General features: G+C 48.1%; 1 protein-coding gene and 1 long non-coding RNA gene across 4 annotated transcripts in view; both read left to right on the top strand.

Moving 5' to 3' along the window:
• Positions 1 to 22,106, top strand: part of Myo61F (Myosin 61F) — a 189,604-nt gene that overhangs the window by 41,274 nt on the left and 126,224 nt on the right. The window contains exon 1 of one of the 3 annotated variants that reach the window (XM_070534262.1): positions 20,750 to 21,598. The exons of 1 other annotated variant lie outside the window; for it this stretch is intronic. In XM_070534262.1, coding sequence (XP_070390363.1) covers positions 21,581 to 21,598 — 18 coding nt within the window. In that variant the 5' untranslated portion in view covers positions 20,750 to 21,580. Of the gene's footprint in view, positions 1 to 20,749; positions 21,599 to 22,106 lie in introns of those variants that run through there. One more of the 3 variants, XM_070534261.1, reaches the window with a different exon arrangement.
• Positions 9,126 to 10,901, top strand: LOC139055592 (uncharacterized). The gene is made up of 2 exons (XR_011511876.1): positions 9,126 to 9,375; positions 10,760 to 10,901. It is a non-coding gene; the product is annotated as an uncharacterized lncRNA (long non-coding RNA).

Here is a 22,106-nt window from a genome sequence, read left to right as displayed (position 1 = left end):
CAGGCACTAAAGGGGGAAAAAAAGAGGGTCGTGACCGCAAGAATTAAGCAGCCGGCTTCTGTGCTCGACGGCAGAGGTTCGATTCCCGTATACCGGCCGCGCATTCTTTAACGCGACAGCGTTAAGGAACCCGTGTCGCAGAAAACCCGGCGCCTCGCAACAACAATATTTGAACCACACGTACACAGGCAGTTCATGTGACGCAAGGAATTCGCTGAACTAAGCGAATTTCTCGAGCTAAAATACGCGGGAAAAGATCGTAAACTACGACTTACACGCAACCTACAGACATATGTGATAGCTCTCTGATCGTAATTTGAATATACGAGACAACATACGAGACAACATACAATCCGAGATAGCTCTCGGATTGTAATTCGAATATACGAGACAACATAATTCTGTTGGGTGAAGACTCAAACAAACCCCTCTCCCAGCGTTGCTACAATGCACAGACCGGAGACGGCGTCCGCCATTTGCGCACGCCGGCGCGTAAACATCCCAGAGTCCACGGAGCGGCGTGTCCGCTTCCTCGAAACACTTCCAGATGGCGGTCGCCTCCGCCGCATCGCGGCCCATGCAAGAGGCCGCGTGGCCGCGTTGCGACCGAATTTAAAGCCCGCCTTCGTGCATAGCGTTCGCCGCGAGCGTTCCGCAGGAAACGTTACGGTTGCATACGCTGCAGTTGCCGGGACGCGTGAGAAGCAGTCGGGGGGGAGGGGGGGGACCTTTGAATGCTATCGCGTTGCACTCTTAAAGGCGAAGCTCGAGCGTCCTCCAAGTCTTGTAGTGGTTCTACGAGATGTGTATATGCAAAACTTATCATGCATGCGGATGCAGGCGCACACAGAAATCACGGGCATCTATACGCTATGTACATTCAATCAATACTTTTTGATGACCTCGCCACTAGAACCAGGCTGGTCGAAAATTAAGCAGCGCGCGCGTCTATCAGACACCGACAGTAAACGGCATGACCACTGTCGAAGGAACTCCTCTTCACCAAGGAAGAAAAACTCCTCTGACAGAAACGACAGTAGCTCAGAGTAGAGGCTCCCCAGAAATGGAAAAGTAAGAACATGTCCAATGGTGAAAAAATTTGTTTCTTGCAAACACAGAATGTCACAATTGTTAGCGCGGGCCACGCTGATGATTTCGGCTTGTTTGATAGGGCTTCGGAACTCTTGTGCATTTAAAGAAATAATTTTCAGGGTGTCAGCCATATTTAATTAAAAGTGTTGCCTAACTGATCTGGTCGTGTTGTTCAAGTCGGCGCCCCGCGGAACGATTCCAGGGGACGTGCAGTATACACACGTCGAATCTTCGACCCTCTCGAAGAAGGCCCAGGTTTTTTTTTATGTTGTAACTCGGCGCGGCGATCCGGGGATCCGTCCGAGCCAGAAGCTTACGCGTGGGCAGGCTTTTCGGCTCGTGGGACCGCCATTTCTACGTTGAGTCCATCCAGGCTTGGTGAAAGTCCAACGTTACTATCGGCTCCGACGCTGAAGCTATTTTCAGATGATGATGATGATGATGATAGCGGTTGGGCTGCGGGATCGATGACATCGCCGCCGACAACTTCTGCAGCTGGGGGCTCATTCAGATGCAATGGAGCAGTGACTTTTGCAGAAGAGTCACAAATCGTGTGTGGCATTGCAAGCGATGCAACTGAGACGGATGAAGGCACCGCAGACTTCGTCGGTCTAACGAGCGCAGCCATCGCCGAGCCAAGTGCTTTATCCTTGTCGAAAGCTTCGGTGCAATCAGGACTTATGGCAGCAGGCGTATAGTGGAGGCGCCACCGACCACAACACGCGTTTCCCTCGCTTCCTGGGAGGCCGGCGAAGATGACGTGTTTTGAATATTCGAGCTGCATGCTTCTTCTTTGTCATTTGCCGACGCTTGTTGAAGGGGGGTCAAGACAATCTCTCTGATTACGGCGTCACGCGCAGTCGCAACCGCAGTTGACGCCGGCGGTAAGGGAGGAAAGGCTCCAGCAGTAGCGTCCGAGTAAGAACGCCGCACAGGGCACACGACTGTAGGGTGACCATCCCCGAAACGCCGGCAAGGACGGTCACATCCGTCGCTTTCGTGGCCATGGACGCCGCAACGGCCACCGAACGCTGCGGTACACTGTGCACGGTAGAGGTCGCTGGAGCCGCACCGACGACACACGCGTTGCAAGCCACGGTAGTCAAACGTCACACCATGACCAGGGACTCGCAGATAACTGGGAACAGGGGTTGTGGTGCTCATTTCCATCCGAACGAAGCGGGTGCCCGTGAGCACGCCACGTCGCCCGCTCATAAGACCAGCGTTGACAGACAGAACCTTGCCGCATGGTGATAGTGCCTGGACGAGGACTTCGTTCGGTACGAAGGACGGCAAGTAGAGGCAGGTAACGTTGGTGACCTGCGGGCCGACGGGAACGACAGGACAACGCTCGCCACCAATAAGGCAGCCAGCATCGACGATAAGAGCCATGGAAGCCATGCTCTTGACGGTGACTTCGAATTTGAAGCCTCCCATGTGTTGAACGCCATAGGCCGGCCTGACTGAGGGGAACTATTGAGGCCGTCGCGTCAAAGACGCTCTCGGGACCATTCCCCGCAGGGACAACAACATCGAAGACTTCGGCCTTCGAAGGAGTCCACGACACTGTAGGCGCCATGCTGTGAGGGGTGGATGCCCCCGACGTGGTACACGCAGGCACGTCAGCAGAAACCTGCGTTCCGTTCTCTTCTTTTTGTCTATCAAGAAGCCTTCACACAATCTTGACCATAAACTGTGAATTTGAGCACGCGGCTACAGACTGCTTTGGAGCCAAATTCAAACATGAAACAATGCTCGGAAACCATGATAGGGAACCCCATCACCTGCCCTAAGTAATATTCACTATTTTGATCAATGTTTTCTAGAGCACTTGCTAGAATGGTTAAGCTTAAGTAGAATTCCTAACAAGTTCAATATTAAGCATGATTCTTTTTACTTAACCGTGAGTGCGTTCTTGTTGGAGACAACATATGTAAAATGGTACGATAATATTGTGAACAGTGTTTCGTTTCTGTAAATTGTAGACGCCCACAGCTCCGGGCCACAACAGGCAGCGATTCGGGCTTCGGTCTTTCGCTTATTGAACACTGCACGCAACTGACTGGACAGGGTTTCACGTCCAGATTCCATCCGCGCGTCATTAAGCGTGTTTGGGGAGCGAAGAGTTGACCGTAATGTTGCTGTGATAGGGATCTCGGCTCTCTGCGCGCTTTTACGTTTGTTTGGTCGTGCTCGTTGGGCGACGGCTCGAATTCAACGCAGCACACCAGCTCTCCCGGCAAGACGAGGAAGGTGAGCCTTTAATTAGGGTGGCAGATGGCAGCTCAGATGAAGGTCAATACTTGTATTACTTGCATGCACTTCGATGAAGGTACAGGTTCCTGTTGAGTAAGAGAGAGAGAGAGAGCAAGATTCCGACTTAAGATCTCCTACCTCAGTGTTGTTCATTTACATTAGTTTCCATACTTTCTCTTCGCGTATTAGTAAAAGCGGAGGAAATATTAGAGCGAAATCGAGCTCACTCACAGATACACCTATCTATCTATCTATCTATCTATCTATCTATCTATCTATCTATCTATCTATCTATCTATCTATCTATCTATCTATCTATCTATCTATCTATCTATCTATCTATCTATCTATCTATCTATCTATCTATCTATCTATCTATCTATCTATCTATCTATCTATCTATCTATCTATCTATCTATCTATCTATCTATCTATCTATCTATCTATCTATCTATCTATCTATCTATCTATCTATCTATCTATCTATCTATCTATCTATCTATCTATCTATCTATCTATCTATCTATCTATCTATCTATCTATCTATCTATCTATCTATCTATCTATCTATCTATCTATCTATCTATCTATCTATCTATCTATCTATCTATCTATCTATCTATCTATCTATCTATCTATCTATCTATCTATCTATCTATCTATCTATCTATCTATCGTTTGTCTCACTCGAGACACATACTGTGTAATCCACAAAGTCGCGCTGACGTCAGCCGTCTGTTCAGGAACGGATTTCCAAGCATCCTACCATTTCTGGGTAGGAGAAAAAAAAATCCTCCGAAACCTGTTCGCCTTGTATATGTAAGGAACTCAATCTGACGTAAGTGCACTATATGGCTGGAAGCTGTAAATGACGCGCTTCCTAAACTGCTCCATTTACCACAGCGTTCTTCCTGCAAGAGCTTACCTAACTGATTGACTACATTGCGCAAAGCATATGCCCGAAACATCAAGATGTTTCAACATGGCCATCAAGTGAAAAGTTAATTTGTTATCGTAAAAAGAAAAAGGCACTGTTGGACGGGACAACAAGAAAGGGAAGCAGTTTACAGATAACGGCACTCAGTCAATCAAAAAAAAAAAAGATTCACCCTCACTTAAGTCTCCTTGCGTGATTTGAATGCGAAAGCATAATGAATTATCTAATTAATTGGTTACGTCCTTGATACGTGATGTCATACATTGTCATGTGTCCTTCACAAGTCTACCTTAACTCACATTGCTCTAATTCCTATCAACCTTAATCCTTTAATTCATCTTCACTCACTTAATTTTAATTCACTTTACTCCACTTTAATTCACTTTACCTTGAGTCACCTTACTCTAACTTGTTCCAACTTTAATTCTGTTGAACCACTGACATCATACAAGACGATGATGACGTCGCTGATGCTGATGGTCTTTGTTACCACTTGTTGTGGACAACGCCGGCTTTTCTGCCTCGCGGGACATATAATGCTTTCGCATTAATGAAGAAGTATGCGCGTCAATAGTATTACTAGGGGAGCCAAGACATGGATCCCAAGACATAGGCTCCCAAAGTATTGCAGTATTACGTTTTCGTTACATGCGGTTTTAGCAAGCGACCACCTATGCTGACGGCAATGATAGACGTTTTTCTTCGGGACTTATTGTTTCAGGCACATTCACCTCACTTGTGGAGTTGTTACTTTAAAGAATGTGATGGAATCTAAAAAGAAAATTTCTGCAAATTTTTATGTTAGTCTTGTTTATAATGCAAATTAGATAGGAAGACAAAACTTGCAGACTAGCCAGAGCAACTCTGGGGGCTTTTCCTGATGGCGTATGTTAGCAGTACTCTAAGTCACCGTCGTTCCTTTTTTCACAATTGGAATCCGTTTCTCACTTTCATCATAGAGAAATAAAAAGACTAAGAGCGGACACTCCGAGAAATCTGGCCTCAGGAACTACGTCACGGCTACGTAACGAACGAATGCTCTCATCAAGCGCTTGAATCCGTTTCATCTCATCAATCCGTTTCTCACTTTCATCATAGAGAAAGAAAACGACTAAGAGCGGACACTCCGAGAAATCTGGCCTCAGGAACTACGTCACGGCTACGTAACGAACGAATGCTCTCATCAAGCGCCATTTGGCAATGGAACTGCCGAGGGTTCCAACGCAAGCGAGCGCTACTGCAAAACTACATCGATACACTAGAAGAAAAGCCGCTAGCAATAGCGCTGCAAGAAACCGGTAAATTAGCATCCCTCCCAGGATATCAGGCGTTTCACAGTGATAAGGGGGAAAAATCGAGGGTAACAACCCTAGTGAAAAGAAACGTAGCAACAATCGAACACGAGATTCAATCCAGGGACACAGAAGGAGTCTTAGTGGAGATGCTTACGGGTAGAAAAGAAGAGCCCAGCCTATTTCTACTAAACATCTACTCAAGTCCTAGACAGAAAAAAGTCAGGTTTAGGGCCATCTTCCGCAAAGCCCTGAAAGCAGCAGGAAAGAACCCTCTATTCATAGTAGGAGACCTAAACGCGTTGCATGAGGAATGGGGATACAACAGAAGGGATGGCAAGGGAAGGCAGCTGTGGGAGGACATACAGGAACTGAACCTCTCACTACACACCGACCCAGGAAACCCAACTAGAAAAGGAAACAGCGTCACCGCAGATACCACACCCGACCTAACACTCTCCAAAAACACCAAAACAGTAACGTGGGACAATACAGGACAAGACTTAGGCAGCGATCACTATATAATTGCCACCACATTAATGAAGGGAGTAAAGGAAAAACGACTAAAACAGCCAAAAGTTACAGAATGGGATAGATTTAGAAAGCGGCGAGAGGAATCTCCAACCACAATCATCACAGATCTAAGAGAATGGACAGACACACTTAAAAAACACGTCACCGAAGCAACGGTTACTTTAGAAGGCCAAGACGCTCCACTTATAGCAGACAACAAGCTATTGCACATGTGGGAAGCAAAGGGTAGTCTAGAAAGCCGGCTCAAAAAACAGAGATGGAACCGGAATCTAAAAAGAAGAATAGCCAGACTAAATCGAGAGATTGAAAAATACGCACTACAGCTATGCGAGCAAAACTGGTGTAGCACATGTGATGACTTGGAAAAAGGTATGAGTTTAGCTAAAACATGGAACGTCCTAAGACACCTGCTAGACCCAACCCAATCAAAGTCGCAGACAAACATAAGGCTAGCCAAAACACGACATAAATACGACGGAACAGACGAGAGCTTCATGGAAGAGGTCAAACAAACATACATAGGAAGCGTGACTCGCACCAGCCTACCAGAGTATGGGGGACCCCTAAATGAGGAGCTAGATGCACCCATAACAGAGGCAGAAGTGAGAGGGGAAATAATCAGACTTAAAACGAAATCGGCCCCAGGCCCAGATGGAATAACAAACAAGATGCTGCGGAACCTAGACGATGAGTCGATCACAGCTATAACCAAATACATTCTACAGGTATGGGAGAAAGGCGAACTCCCGAAACAATGGAAAGAGGCTAGCATCATACTAATCCCCAAACCGGGCAAGCCCCCTAAGCTAGAGAATCTCAGGCCGATCTCCCTCACATCATGCGTAGGGAAATTAATGGAGCATGTAATTCAGACAAGGTTAACCCGATTTATGGAGGGAAATGAACTATGGCCGAATGAGATGGTTGGATTCCGACCGGGCTTAAGTACCCAGGACGTGATGCTGCGGCTTCAGCACGACATCATAAACTCAAGATCGAGAGATATAAAAGCAATCCTAGCTCTAGACCTCAAGAAAGCCTTTGACAATGTCAAACACGAGGCAATCCTGACAGAAATGCAAGAAATAGGTGTAGGATGCAGAACCTACAACTATATAAAGAACTTCCTGACAAACAGGACGGCAAAGATTAGATACCAGGATTTGGAATCGGAAGAAATAGAACTGGGAAACAGAGGTACCCCGCAAGGATCTGTACTCTCCCCACTCCTCTTCAATCTGGCTATGAGGGGCCTCCCGGCTAAACTCAGGAAAATAGAAAATTTAAACTTCAGCATGTACGCAGACGATATAAATGTTTGGATACACAAAGGTAACGACGCGGAAATAGAAAACAAACTGCAAACAGCCGCGGACACAGTAATCGAGTATGCAGCAACTAGGGGACTTACTTGCTCACCAGAAAAATCGGAACTCTTAATGTACAATCCCAAATCATTAAGGCTGAAAAGAGACAGCGATCTCAACATCACGGTTGGGGGCAAACCAGTACCCAAAGTAGATAAGATAAGAATATTAGGACTTTTCATCCAAAGCAATGGATACAACGACGAAACCATAAGGAAACTGGAAGGTTATGCAGCACAAGTCACCGGGATATTCAGAAGAATAGCTCTCAAGGGGAGAGGGCTAAGAGAAAGAAGCCTAGTTAAGCTAGTACAAGCGTACGTCATCAGCAGAATTAGCTACGCCACACCATACCTTAACATCCGGGCTTCAGAAAGAGACAAATTAGACTCGATCATCAGAAGATGCTATAAACGAGCACTCGGACTACCCATAAGCACCTCTACTGAGAGACTCCTAACAATGGGAATTCACAATACTTGGCAAGAAACAGCCGAAGCTGTAAAACCGCCCAACAGGAAAGACTCAGCCAAACATATACAGGCAGAGCTATCCTGAACATGGTGGGGCTGCAGACAGACAGAGGCATGCAAAAGAAACGTGACATACCAAGAGAAATCAGAGAACAGCTAAGGATAGACCCACTTCCCAAAAACATGCACCCCACCTTCAACAAAGAAAGGAGAGAAAAGAGAGCCGAAGCACTGGTCAGACGCTTCAGCTAAATAGATAGGGAGATAGTGGCGTACACGGATGCGGCCAGCGGCAAACTGGGTGCGGCAGTAGCCTCAGTGGTTGATGGCCAAGGCGAAGCAGTCTCAGCAGCAACAATACGCAGCCGCAATCCGGAAGCAGCGGAAGAAGTAGCAATCGCGCTTGCCTGTGTCGGGACCAAGGCGAGCTACATAATAAGCGACAGCAAAACAGCCATCCACAATTACGGAAAAGGCAGAATCGCACCAGAAGCGATACGAATACTAACAGGAAAGAAAATTGACAGAAAAATCAGCCTCGTATGGGCACCAGCTCACACGTCGGTCCCAGGCAACGAGGCGGCACACTTCCTAGCCCGAGATCTCTACTTCCGGGCAGGAACAGAGCCGCCCGCTTGCAAGGAACTAGACGAGAGACTACAGACCTACACAGAAATAATTGAAAACTATAAGCTTCAGCGTAGAACTGTCCCCCCTCCGGACAAGGAGCTCGGAAATAGAGAGGCGAGAGCCTGGCGCAGACTGCAAGCAGGAAACTACATAAATCCAGTATGGGCGTCACACGTACTGAAAGACGACGATATAGACGATAAATGTAAGAGATGCGGGGAGAGGGGGACCCTCGACCATATAATCTGGCAATGCGTAGACTCCCCAGGTGTCAAGGAAGGAATAAATAGTAGAGAAGCCTGGGACACCCTTCTGCAAAGCGCGGACCCCGCCATGCAGAGGAGAGCCATCCATCTGGCGGCAGAGGCCGCGAAGAGTCAACAACTCTTTGCCTGCATCTAGTCGCGGAGACTCCCACTCCTGTCCCTAGGCCTGCGCGCCAGGGACAGGGAGTAGGGGGTCTCCTTCTCTGATGGAAATAAAAGTTTTTGGAACGGAACGGAACGGAACTCATCAAGCGCCAGGGGACGCAGGCGCAAAAAAAAGAAAATGTTGTAATGAATTCTGCTCAATCGCTTTACAAAATAATAATTATACACCCAAATTTGGCGTGTTTCTGATACATAAGAACAGAATTTATCGAGAACACCTTCCGTGCTTTTTGTTCTTCATTCGTACTGCCATCAACACCAATCACCATTCGTCCATGGAGAAGAAATCAACGACACCAGCGGCGTGCCAGCGGGAACGTCTCGTGAACGTCGGCTGCGGCGGTGTTCTTGTGTGTGAGAAAGGTGAGTCACGTTTTTAAGCGAAGCTTGGACTAATTGACTTGTGAGCGCGACGAGGTTCGCTAAAAAAAGCAGTTTGCGGCTCTATATGAGGCGGCGAGACGCGAACATTGCGAAAAGCATCCCCCCTCAAGAAACGCGTAGCAAGAGGGCTGTACTAGCTGTACTTCCTTGCCATCTCCACCGAGAACGGCATAATCTTTGTTGGTTGCGTTCCGTGAAAATAATCAAACGACGCGAAGCTGCCATTACCTTCCACCGGTTCACGGCTGTGCACTGCACTGCGACTCGCAGTTTGTCAGACGCCATCGAGACGCTGCGTCTAGGTTTGCGAGGGTAAACCGTTCTTGCCCAGCGCTGTTTGCGATAACCGCGGTATCGGCGTTCCATTGAAATAGTTCGTGTTGGCGGTATAAAAATGTTCTGCTGGACAACGCTTAAGGTCGATATCATGAATTGCGCATTTCAGGAAAATTCCGGTTTCGAGAAAATTGAATTCCTAAACCGCGTTTAAATGATCGCGTCACGGTTGACGGTCTTTTCGTTGGCCCATTCTAGAGGCTGACGAACGCTGGAAAGAACATAAAAGACGCCACGCTGATTCAGTCCGAAAACGGCGTTCCGGGGACGGGCGCTACCTAAATAAAGCAGGACGTTAGGCACGCTGTAGCGAAGTTTTGCTTGCTCGTTTCCTTTATAGAGTAAGGGCTCCTGAATATTTTAACGATATTGCTTGCAAACAATGGCATGTTCATAAACAGCGAGCATAGCTTATTGCGTTTGGTACTTTAGCGAGGTGTGTATCTAAGGCGCACGGACGGACGCTGGTGTATGCGTCCGTGCGGATTGTTTATACAGAAAAGTAACGGTGGAGAAAAGTCACCAGTGACTACTGCACGTACTTATTGCGGCGGCCGTGTTGGGAAGTACTGCGCATTCTAGTAATTTTCGGTTCCTTATCATTTTTTTGTGGCGAAGACATTGCACAACGTATTGTCGCGTAGGCGTGGCGTGGCGCGCATTTGAACAAAGGCCTCGTATTTCGACGTTTCGAATGTATCTTCATCACGCTTATGTGAACTGCTATTTTGCCTACCAATGTACTCCTTATACTGAGTACGTACAGGGGTGTCCAAAACTTCACAGGCCGCGATGCCCTCCATTGGATTAAATGGGAAAGCGGTCTGGTAACTTTTGAACACCCCTGTACGGGGTATCAACATTTATCCTTGTAAGTCCGGGTTATATGGGTCAGAGGTCAGGATGTGTCGGTGGTTTTATATTATGCATCGGTTCGCTATTCATTCAAAGCGGTTTCCCGGTACAGTTATGACGTGTGCATATGTTTTTGGTAAATAATGAAGCGTGCACTTATTGACATTTTCAGACCGTGCTGATGCCATGCCGTCCGGCGGTCCAAGCTACGGCAGCTACTGCAGTGTGTCGTGGTGCTTTGACAACGGCAGAACCCAGAAGAAGCCTATCTTGACTTGCAATAAAAACATTGCGGAAACTCTGTCTCTTTGATACATATGAGCGCTTGTACCAAAACACAAAAGACAAGCGCGATCGATAAAGCCGTAGTGAATTATGATTACCTCTATCTCCATCTGTTACAACTTAATCGAAATAAAAATTGCGTCACTACCTCAATTCACACCAAATATTGAACTAGACAAAAGAGTGAATCGCTAAATCAAAGCGACAAATAAAAGCGTTGCCATTTGGGTGACGAAAAGTGGTCTGAAATGGCAAGCTTCCGCGACAGCCCAACGTCGGTTACGCGGGGTAATCCAAATTTCGCGCCAGCGGAACCGAAACAGGAAGTGCAGGCCAGTTGCTCTCATCAACCGCCAGGTGCGCTAGGTTCGATTGGGCCGCTGGGGGTGTATGGGAGTGGCCGCTCTTAACTTTTTTTTCTTTCTCTATGCTTTCATCTTCACGATCCACTTTAATTCACCTTCATTCACTTTTCATAATTGCTATAGCAATTATATGAACGCTGCAAGCCAATTTTTGTCGTCGTCGTCGTTCTGAAGTTCTGTACGTATTTAGGTGTACGTATGCTATATGACATGCCGTGCTATATGGCATGCGGTATATGCGGGTTGTATTGCGATACTATTCTATCACTGAAGTTGCTCGTGCCACGTCTTACGTTTTTTACAGAATTATTCCTCAGAATTTTGAGAATGGTGGTCCACAAACAAATGCTATGAAACAAAACACCGGCAGTTCTCAGCCTTTCATCTTGAATCTTCTCTGACTTAAATATTAAAGGGCCCCTGAAACGGTTCGGACAAATTTTGTAGGCGCGTAGGGTACAGCTTAAGTAGAACATTCGCACCACAATTTAAGTGAAGCGTTACGTATTAATGGAGCTGCAAGCGATTAGAAGTTACCCTCCTCCCTAGCTATGCTTTTCCTCCTCAACTCGCTCGCCGAGCGAGCGGCGCTAAGCTCCGCCTTCACTGGTTCAGCGTCACGATGCGACGTCACATCGCTCACTTCCGGTTGTTTAGGAGCACGCCCCCTTCCGCGCGAGACCTCTCCGCTAGCCGCTTGGCCGTCGACCGAGAGCTATCGAAGCAGCGTGCGTTGCGAGCATTCTGTCGTAGCGCCGAACGTGTCCGGTACTCCGCTAAAAACTGGCAAGCTGGTCATTTCGGCAAATGACTGGAGGCATAAACTCAAGCTGATGAAGGAACTTTAGCGTAGACGTACGTGAGCAGCCTGATCGGTCTGCACGGTCCAGACACTTGCTGGCGCAGCGCTTAACCAGTCAAACAAAGCGCTAATATTGCTCTAACCAAGTGTAAAGCATTTTAAACATTTATAAATCAACGTGTTGGTGATTACACTCCTGCGAAAAATACACACCCGCAGCAAAGAATACACTTCGTTGCTGCTACTGTGTATGGTTGAGCTCTGTGCCACCAGGTGGCTGCACCGTGCAGAGAGAAAGAAGTTTAATGACACGAAATGCCGAGAGGTCGGCCTGAGGAACGGTGCAGACCGTTCACATTTGCCCTTCTGCTCATCTCGTGGCTCATCCCGGCACAGTCGAGCGGCCAGACCCTGTCCCCTTGCGCTTTCGTTCGCCCTAATACTGGACTCGCGGTTTGCAGGTCGCTAGGTTTGCAGTCCACAAGGCAACAAAGTCGAATCATAGTGCTCGCGAAAAGACTGAGACCGACTCTGACCGCGGAGCTCTCGTCAAAATGGAGTACGTTGTAACACAAGCAGATGCTGCTTGTGACGAAGCTTGCTGTGTGCCGGAAGTGCTGAAGTGTACTAAAAAACTATTCTTGTGTATTCTCTTTAAGTTATTTTCTTTTTACAAAAACAAAGTAACTAACATTCCAACTATTACGAGCATCATTTGTTCACCATAGAGTTGAAAAAATTATCGATCACGCGCCCTGGTCAGCCAATCAGATAGCTCGCCCATGTGACGTAATATGGGTTATTTGCATCATATGGGTAGGGGCGGCTTAAAATTCCGCCGAGCAGTGCGCTGCGATCGGAAGCGATGTGTATTTTTAAAACCTTATAATAAATTACACGCTTTACGCAGAGCACTTAGATGCATCAATTAATGAACAGAAAAACCTACTCTAACGACTCAGTACGTTTGTAGAAAATCGCCAAAATCGTTTCAGGGTCCCTTTAAAAGTGCGAAACAATAATAAATCTCCAGCCTGAAAATGATGCAGCTTTATCGGCGCGGCCATGCACAATCTCCGTGATCGGCCCAGGAAAGATGTATAAAACGTACCCTATACGGAAAAACGGTGTTAAAGTCACTAAGACGTTGGCCTTTTCTTTTTCTTTTTTATCAGCGTGAATAAATAAGCAGATGCTGTCACCTAAAGATGGGGACGACTACTCTTCCCTACATGAGTGGCATGGAAATTTATATCATAAGAAGCCAACAAACAGACATCAAGGACAACACAGGGGATATTATTTGTACTTACTAATTGAAATTAGAAATTGAAAAAGAAATTAGAAATTAATGGAATTGGAAGTCTATGACAAAACAACTTATCGCAGGTGGGTAACGTTTTCTGTTCACGCTGAAAGAGATACCATTTCTTGATTTTAACAGAATTGATCCCTATGATGAAACGAAAATTATTTGTCATCAATACTTTGAGGGAAATTAAGTTTACTCGTGTCTATACTATCTTCAATTAGGGTTTGCTAGCCACTTAAGTACACGCATACAACCATCATGTGCGCAAACCAATTGGTCTTAATTGTTGTGTATAGATACACCTGCCCTCCGGACTCCGAGAGAGAGCGCAAAGAGAGGAAAGTGGGGGAGGTCATATATATATATATATATATATATATATATATATGTCATGTCATGTCATATCATATTCTTTCTTTCTTTTATTTTTTTTTTCGCTGGGTGTTGTTTTACACCGTGCAGTGTTCTACCTAGCGTGCTTATCTGAACTTGTATGGTCTATCACAAACAACCTCCTAACATTTCAATCTTTTGTGCTTCATGAAATGGGGCGGCTATCGTAAGAGGAGGAAGCTATATATATATGCAACAATTTTCTCTGTGAAATGACGGGAAAAGCCTTCGACAACAACAATAAACAACAAAAATGTTAGGCATACACAAGAAAAACGAGAAACAGAACGCAGAAGAAAACAGAAAAAGTATGTTAATAATTCACATACTTTTTTTTGTTTTGATGATTACATTTTATGGCCAATTGAGCAGAAAAATGGTTTTGGTTTGTCACGGCCCCTCGCCGCCAGTCTGGTCCTGTCCATCAGTCGGGACTGGTCCTCAGCGGTTGAGCTGGTCAGCCGGTCCCGTCGCTGCCTCGCGATTGGTTGAGGAATGGGGTGTGTGTATACCGGGCGCTTCGGCGAACACTTTCCAAAATATTTAAAAAAAATTGTCTGTGACAGATAGCACAATTCTAGTTCATGATCTGGTCTACTCGAAGAGGCGGACATTACTTGAACAAAAAAAAATGGAGATGCATGATCGACTAATTAACAAAACATCACTAATTAAGTTTTTGTCTGATTACATTACGGCTTATATTGCAGTTCTAGCTGGGGAGTTTGCCAGGCGGATCCACTTGGAACGACTTCTCAGGATAACACCAGTTTCGAGAAATTAATTCCCGGACTTTGCGTAGAAATGCGTTGGCGTTCCAGTTACTTCTGTGCTTCAAGGCATGAAACGACGTATTGTTAAGAAAGTAACTGGAACGACACTGCATTTTTACCGCACATTTCACGGCGCATATTAATGTTATCCACAAAATTCGTTTCGAGTGGATATGCCTCGCAGTCTCACCCGCTGGAATTTGAAAATTGCATTATGTGCCGTAAGGTAACTAGTCACGAACTTAATTAGTTAGTTTGTTAATTAGCCGATTATGCATTTCAATATGTTGTGCAAGTAACGTCCGCCTCTTGGGGTAGACCAGCTAATTGACTAGAATTGTGCTATCCGACACGGACAATTAATATTTAAAAGAATGTTTGAGAGTGTTTGCTGAAACACCCTGTATATAGTATGGCGCGCACCCACGTACGGTTACTTACAGTTACAGTTATAGTCACAGTTACTTTGAGCAGCAAGAAGATTCACGTGCATGTCTTATCCTAGTACTTATTAGCAATACGAGTGACCTCCAATAACTATCTAAGAGCTTTGCAGTGGTCGCGTCAGGTAGCGAAGTTTCTTCAAGATAATCGAGACGCGGGACTTTCTCGTGTACTCGAAACATGCAGCGACACCACGGAGCTTCCGAGAAAAACAAGCACTCAAACGCCCCGACTCCAACGACACAGCAGAATGTGCCACGTAACACCTAACGTTACATGCCTGAGTTCCACGACAAGTCTTATAGCACCAATTGCAATACATCCCTTAACGTATATCATTTACTCTGGCCGTGCTCGCAAGCTCACATAAACTGCGAACAGGACAAGCGCAAGCTTGAAGAAGCAATCCGGAGCGAAGAACTCGCTCCCCAACTCTGCGCCGTCCAGCGGGTCCACGACGCCGCCAGGAAACTCAACCTCCCGGCCCCGATAGAGGAGGTCCCTATACAGTCTTTGACTATGGGACCTCCTCCTTCATACTAAATACATGTAATTTGACCCAAATTCTAACAATAAATTCTGATTCTGATTCTGATTCCGCCGTGTGTGACGCCCACTCCAGGAGAGCCCCAAAGCTCTCGTGGCCTGCAGGACCTCGAATAAAGTTGATTTCCGTCCTTCCTTTCGAAGCGGTTCTACGCCTATGCTGTGGGTTGTGCGTGGGGCGGTTCTTTTCGGGCTCACGGTATGTCCTCGATCGCGTTAATCTCTCGAGTCATGTCGGTATGCACCCCACGATGGGGCACCTGCATACTATACGCTCCGCTGTGAATCGGCATCGCAACTCTCACAAATGCCGCAGCGCGCAGCAAGGCGCCTCTCGCCAACACAATGGAACGAGGGAGAAGCGACCTCTCGCCGATAGGTATACATATTCGACGATGACCCGATATTACCCGCAGCATTGCCAGAAAGAAGCCGCACGTTCTCCCTCCTTTACATACGTCCCGTTCATTACATATATATAAACACGCCGCATTAACCCTTGAGTCGCGTTTTTATACCGCGGATATTTAACCTCCACCCCTTTGATCTCACGGCCACGCACGTTCAGACAACTAACACATCCATCCATCCATCCATCCATCCATCCATCCATCCATCCATCCATGCAATGCATTCATTCGATGGGGCTCGACGTGGGGTGTTCCGGGGAGGGCGCGACGCGGTTAGGGAGGCTCGATCACCGATGCGTGTCCCCTTGTCGAGACGCTCGCCCGGCGGGGGGTGTGGCTCGAGTACATTTTGCGTGTTTATCTTTCTTTCCTTTTCTTTCTCGTCTTGTCAGTTTCACCGACTGGGTCGCGATTTCCTGTCCTTCCTGCTCGGGTCGTATCCGACCCGTGCGTATATCAGCGCGGCTTCTCGTCTACAAAAATTAGGCGGAAATGAATAACACTGATTGGTCGTCGAAGGGGTTTCGGTTTACTTGTCCGGATATCGACGATTTCTTTACCACGAAATTTGATCGACGTTAGCAGAGTCGATTCACTTTGCGCGCAGTTCCGCATCCTGAGATGTCCCGCTGAATCAGTGCCGGGCAGCTAGCGCCCGACTTGAAAGTTTTGCTACGATATATACTTCTGGCGAGTTACGCGCATATTTAAAGCTGGCATTGAACCTGCCACGTGCGTACATTCTCCTACTGACCATGTATGCCAGTATTAAAGGGACACTACAGAAGAAAACGCTAAATGAGTTCGCACATGTAATAAAATATCATTTCGAAACTGTATCTTGAGTAGTTGCGTGGTTATATAGATTGATTATTAGAAGAGAAAATGCAAATGAAAGTTCCGTTTCTTTTCTAAAGAAAGAAAAGAAAATCGCGCCGGAGCCTCAGCGCTGGAACGTCGGTGTGACGTTTCAGGTCACACTGACTGGTGGCTCCTGATGAGATCTCGAAACTTTCTAAGCTCTCTCATTGGCTCCTTTAGAATACAGTTCACTCGAAGCAAGATGCACCTGCCATATATGTTTAGGCAGCCCGGACCACCTTGCCGAATCGCAACGCAGTACGTCACTGCGTGCCTTTGTAGTCCCAGTTCCTACTTGCACGGGTGCTTCACCTATAGGGGTGAAGATTTCCACAACGACAGCTGACGGCGCTGCAAAACACGTGACCTATAGCGAGCGGTGGAATCAAAGTGGGCGGGACCCGATGCGCATTCTCCGCGACACTTTCCGGTCGTCTATATCACGAAGCAAGAGAGCTCCCGCGAGCTATGAAGGCGTCGAAGTGCGCATGCTTTACCATGACTGGACAGTTATTGTGACCGAGATCAGGCATGGAGCGTGAACAGTGGCGTAGCAACAGGGGGGGGCCGGGGGGCCGTGGGCCCCGGGTGCACGGGGCCAGTAGAGTGGGGGGAGGGGGGGTGTCATACACGTCTATAGACACGCGAAAATTGTCGATATCCTCGCCTTCCTCTACTACACCCGGGGAGGGGGGGGGGGGGGGGTGTCGTGACAGAAAAGAAGAGCTAGGTGGCCCCGGGTGCCAGGCGACCTAGCTACGCCACTGAGCGCGAATCCTCTTGAGGCTGGGCTCAGACCGTCGGCGAGGAGACGTGACACGGGGTCGTTGTCGCTTGGGTTGTAGTTTCATTTTCATTCGCACCGCTAATGACAGTTGTCGGCGACGCCGAGGTGACAAGACGATGATTTTTTTGGCATTCCTTTCGAAACGGGGCGGCGACTGATATTCACCTAGCCTGCTTATAAATGAATCGAGTTATATACACTAAGAACGGCACATGCGAGAGCGAAATAAAAGCGTCTTATAGCTCCTTCTGCCCGGTGCAAGGTGCATATGCGGACACTGCCCGATCTCTGTGTCATGTAACCTGTGTAATGCGCCGTGTCGCGTAACCGCAGAGAAGTATCATGTGGTTAACTGTTTCAGCAATTTAAGAACATTGTGTGCGTCGCTGCTCAAGCACGAGTACTATACAGCTTTTAGCCTCTACTATTAGCGTGTTGCTTTGTTACAATTATCGCGACTTCGATCGCACTGCTGTTCTCGGCGTGGTCTTGAAATACTTTCTCCAGTGAAGCAGTCTGCTTTTATATCGAATCAACCGCCTCAAGCCTGGACCATATTTTGCGACGCGAAATCAGCGCTGCAAGTGTTCGATTCTACCTTGAAACGGGGGTCTTACTATCTCCTTGCTCGAGACGTGGTAAGGTTACACGATTTCACCCTTGTTAAGAACGGCCCGCTGAGGTGCAAGTTTTACCAGCCAGTTGCGACAGCGGCGTCAACTTTTCCTGGAACGCCACCGCAACCCTCTAGCCACACGACGTCACTAAGTCTACTGTGTCCGCAGGACAATGCGCGCGTCCGCCACTCTGCGTTGCGGGATTGCCGAGATGAGTTCGACGAACCAGGCGTTGTGACTGAACCCGCCACCGCCGATCCGATCTGCTGTGGGGAGTTGCCGAGGGAACGTCTTCGGAGGCCCCTTCCCACGCGCCTTTCAAGACGTAAGACAATGGACAACCGGCGGCCGCGCTGCGGGGGTCAGCTCGGGGAATAAGATGCGCCTTTCCTGACGTAAGCCCTGAGCTCTGCAAAGACCGTCTGACGTCGGTGGGGGCCGTGAACCTGTGCGGAAGTGTGTGCGTGTCCCTCCCGCAGAGAGGCGGCTCGTTTACGATGACTGGTCGAACGTTTCCCTCACCTTGGGATCGAGGGAGGACCGAGTGTTTATAAACCGCTGTTGTGCGGCTGCTCAGGGTACTTTCTCTCGCAGTCATGCTAGACTGATGAACTGCAACGTCCTTATGTAGATACTGTAAATAAACGCATATTCCTCGTTCTCGATGAGAAGCAGTCATTCCCTTCTACAACGTCCTCAGCGTGGATAAGTTGGACGATGGCATGGGCCAGCTACCATCTAATTCATGCCCGACTCCAATCTTGACAACGGATCACGAGCGATGGGATTGACCTCCGTATCCTCACCCTGAGAACTGGGCTTCGTATATAGCCCTTCTATGGAGTGCTGGACATTGTGACTTAATATGAAGATTAGCTGGCCGACAAAGAGGCAAAAATAGCCCGCATTAATGCCACGCTACCGATTCACCGTCATCGACGCAGGCTTTCCGGACTCGACCCAAGCATACAAACGAAAATACCGCCCACAATCAAAAGTTATGCAAGCTTGTTCGTCGTTCACTAGGCGATACCTACACCTTGCTGGCCGTGCAGACAGTCCGGACTGCGAGGCATGCGCGGGACAACAGAACACGTCTTGTCCATTTGTCCGCGATATGCTGTGCATATATAGGCAATCATTGGTACAGCATTTGCTCAAGTTTACCTACCTACCTTTCTCTAAAAAGGTTCTATAGAGACCTTGGACGGATTCTTCTCGGCGTGATGTTGCAAAGGCTCTCATCGACTTGCACGACAGCGGTCTAGATTTGAGACTTTGAAGAGTCCTTGCTGTCCAAGTTCACTCACCATCATATTCACTCTCATCGTCAACAACTCTCTCTCCATCTCTTCACTCCTGTCTCCCTTCGTCAATGTTGAGTGGTAAGTCAGAACATTGATTCAGGCGGACCTCTCAGCTTTCCCACTATATGTATCTCTCTATTCTACAGAGTGGACACCACACAGAATGCGAACATCGTTAAAAATGAAAGATTACGAAAACGATATGGCAGCCGCGGCAACTCCTCATATTAAAAGCGAACCAAAACAGCGGGGAGAAAAGACAAAGTAGATAACCGATATCTTGTTCATGGGTCCAAAAAATACGGGTGTTCCTTTCTTCCGAACAGGCGCGTATGCAGAAATCTGCCTTGGGACACGCGTGGACGTATCGGTACAAATTTATTACTTTTCTTTTCCTCTAGAACGGCTTCGCAATCTCTGACGTCTTCTTTACAACAAACATTCATCACAACGGACGAACTTCCAGAGACTGCAGCGACAAAACTGGACAGCTCCCCTATTTGCTTTCTCTCTCTCTCTCTATTCCTTCTTTCCTCTTCTTTCTTTGCTCGCAAGGTCCCCACCTGCGTTATTCTACGTCGAGGCATGCGCAGAAAAGTGCAACAGTAAACAGGGATCCATGCGAAAGAAGGAAAGCGAAAAGCGCTGAACTACATACAAGAGTGATACGGGCGAGGCATGGGGGCGCGCATAATCCCGTCGCCCGCGGGGACGCTAGTGTCGAGCCCGTCATACGACACAGGAGTGCTCTATTTCTGTTCTACAAAGAAAGGAGAGAAAAATATAGCCACAAAGTTTCGTTCTTCACCTTCTCCCAAAACAGGCGCCGCCAAGAGCGCGCTAGGCCCCGTCGGTCCCAGCTTCAGAAGCGAGAGCGAACGAGGCTCTTTCTTCTTTCTTTACGCTCGCGTTTGCAAGCGAAAGAGGGAGAGAAAAGAGAGGATGCAAGTTGGGACCTGCGTAGTAAAGAAGGAAACCTGCTTCTTCTTAACCAGAAACGTCAGAAATCAACACAAAAGAACAGCATTTAAAAAAAAATGAAAGCACGAACGAATGAAAGCGACGTTAACAAATACACGCAGGCGGAGCACCGCGCGCACCTTCGACGACGCTCTCCTTTCCCACTGCGGCTGTTGTGGTGCCGGCGGCTGTGGAAGACCACACCGCGAAAACAGCCGGACAGATGGCGCCACCTCCCTCCCTGCCCGCCGCCACTCGTCGTATTTATCTTTGTGCGTCTGCAATCTGCCGCCCCTCCGCTCTCCCCCTCCAGCAGCAGCCGCAGCAACAGCGCTTCTTCTTTTGATGTTTTTGATCGTTCAATCCCCACCGCGCCGTCTGCTACTCCGCCGTCGTCTGCTGCTGCTCCTCCAAACCAGTCGCGAATTCGCCCGCGTGCGGCCCGCTTTGGGACAGGCTGCGGCTGCTGCTGCTGCTGCTGCAACAACGACGCCTTCTCGCAGACTCCCGTTTACCCGCGCGCGCGACACACACCGCTTCGGGAGACGACCACTCGCGACTTCTTGTGTCTCTTGTTGCTCGTCCTCCGCGCGGTGAAGCACCGCCAAGTTTAAGTTCACGGCGTCAGTCACACCGCCAGCCTTCTCTGCTCGTGTTGCTTGCTCGCTCTCTTTCCGTACCACGCGGATCCCCCCCGTTGTTGATCTTTTTTGCCCCCTTTTGCTCGTCAAGTTTTCCCGGGCGCCAGTTCTGCTGGAGCGGTGCCGACCTTCACGTGGGCTGTTTGTGCAGCGTCCGTCCAAAGAGCCAGCCACTCGGATGCCGAAAGGAGAAGCGGCGTGATGGGACCACGCGCTAAGCGGTCGACCACGGACGTATTTGTGTGCTCGACGAAACACTTTCACCGTTGCCTGAACGAGTGAGCGAGGAGGAGGAGGAGAAGGACCGAGGCGCGCCGTGGTTTGTGCGAGATTCATTCTAGTGCCGGCGCGGTGCACGGCTGGACCACGCTTCGGCGGTTTTGTTTCGATTTGTGTGCCGGTGCTTCGACGAAAAGTGCTCGCCCGGGGCAAGCCCGCGGACGGATCCCGGATTTTTCCGACGGCCCGGCGCCCGAACCGTTGAGGCAACATGGATTACTGGAAGCAGGTGATACTTTTCAGGTGCCCGCTTTTAGCCGGCGCCTTTTCTTTTTTTTTCCCTTTAGCTTTTGTTTCGAAGTTTGTTTCGCGATGCTGTCGGGGAGTTCGCGGCAGCATTTTGCGACAACTGTCTGTGCCTTTCGATGCTTGTCACGTGATATCGGCAACGGAAAATAATGGCCAGATAGATAGATCTATGTAGTACACAGTCGACCTCAAAAAAAAAAAAAGTCAAATTACGTGAAGCAAGGGGGCACACATTCTCGAATTCAGTTTCAAACTGTAGTAGCAGGAATTCACTTTCTGTTTTTGCCGTGTAATTCATGTCCCCTAACTTTTTTGGCTGACTGCACTTATTGAAGCCTGTCGAACGACAAGCACATACTAAGAAAAATCGAGAGTCGAGGAAATAAAAAGAAAAAAAAAACATTGACTCGTTCATGACGATCATTTTGAGGTCGAGTACCTTAACGCGGAGTAACTGCAGAAGCGCTCCTCTTTGGATCAATTGCGTT

This window comes from Dermacentor albipictus, chromosome 2 (genome assembly GCF_038994185.2).
Source record: "Dermacentor albipictus isolate Rhodes 1998 colony chromosome 2, USDA_Dalb.pri_finalv2, whole genome shotgun sequence".
Lineage (NCBI taxonomy): Eukaryota > Metazoa > Arthropoda > Arachnida > Ixodida > Ixodidae > Dermacentor > Dermacentor albipictus.
The sequence above is the reverse complement of the archived record's forward strand: the minus strand, read 5'-3'. Positions and strand labels throughout refer to the sequence as shown.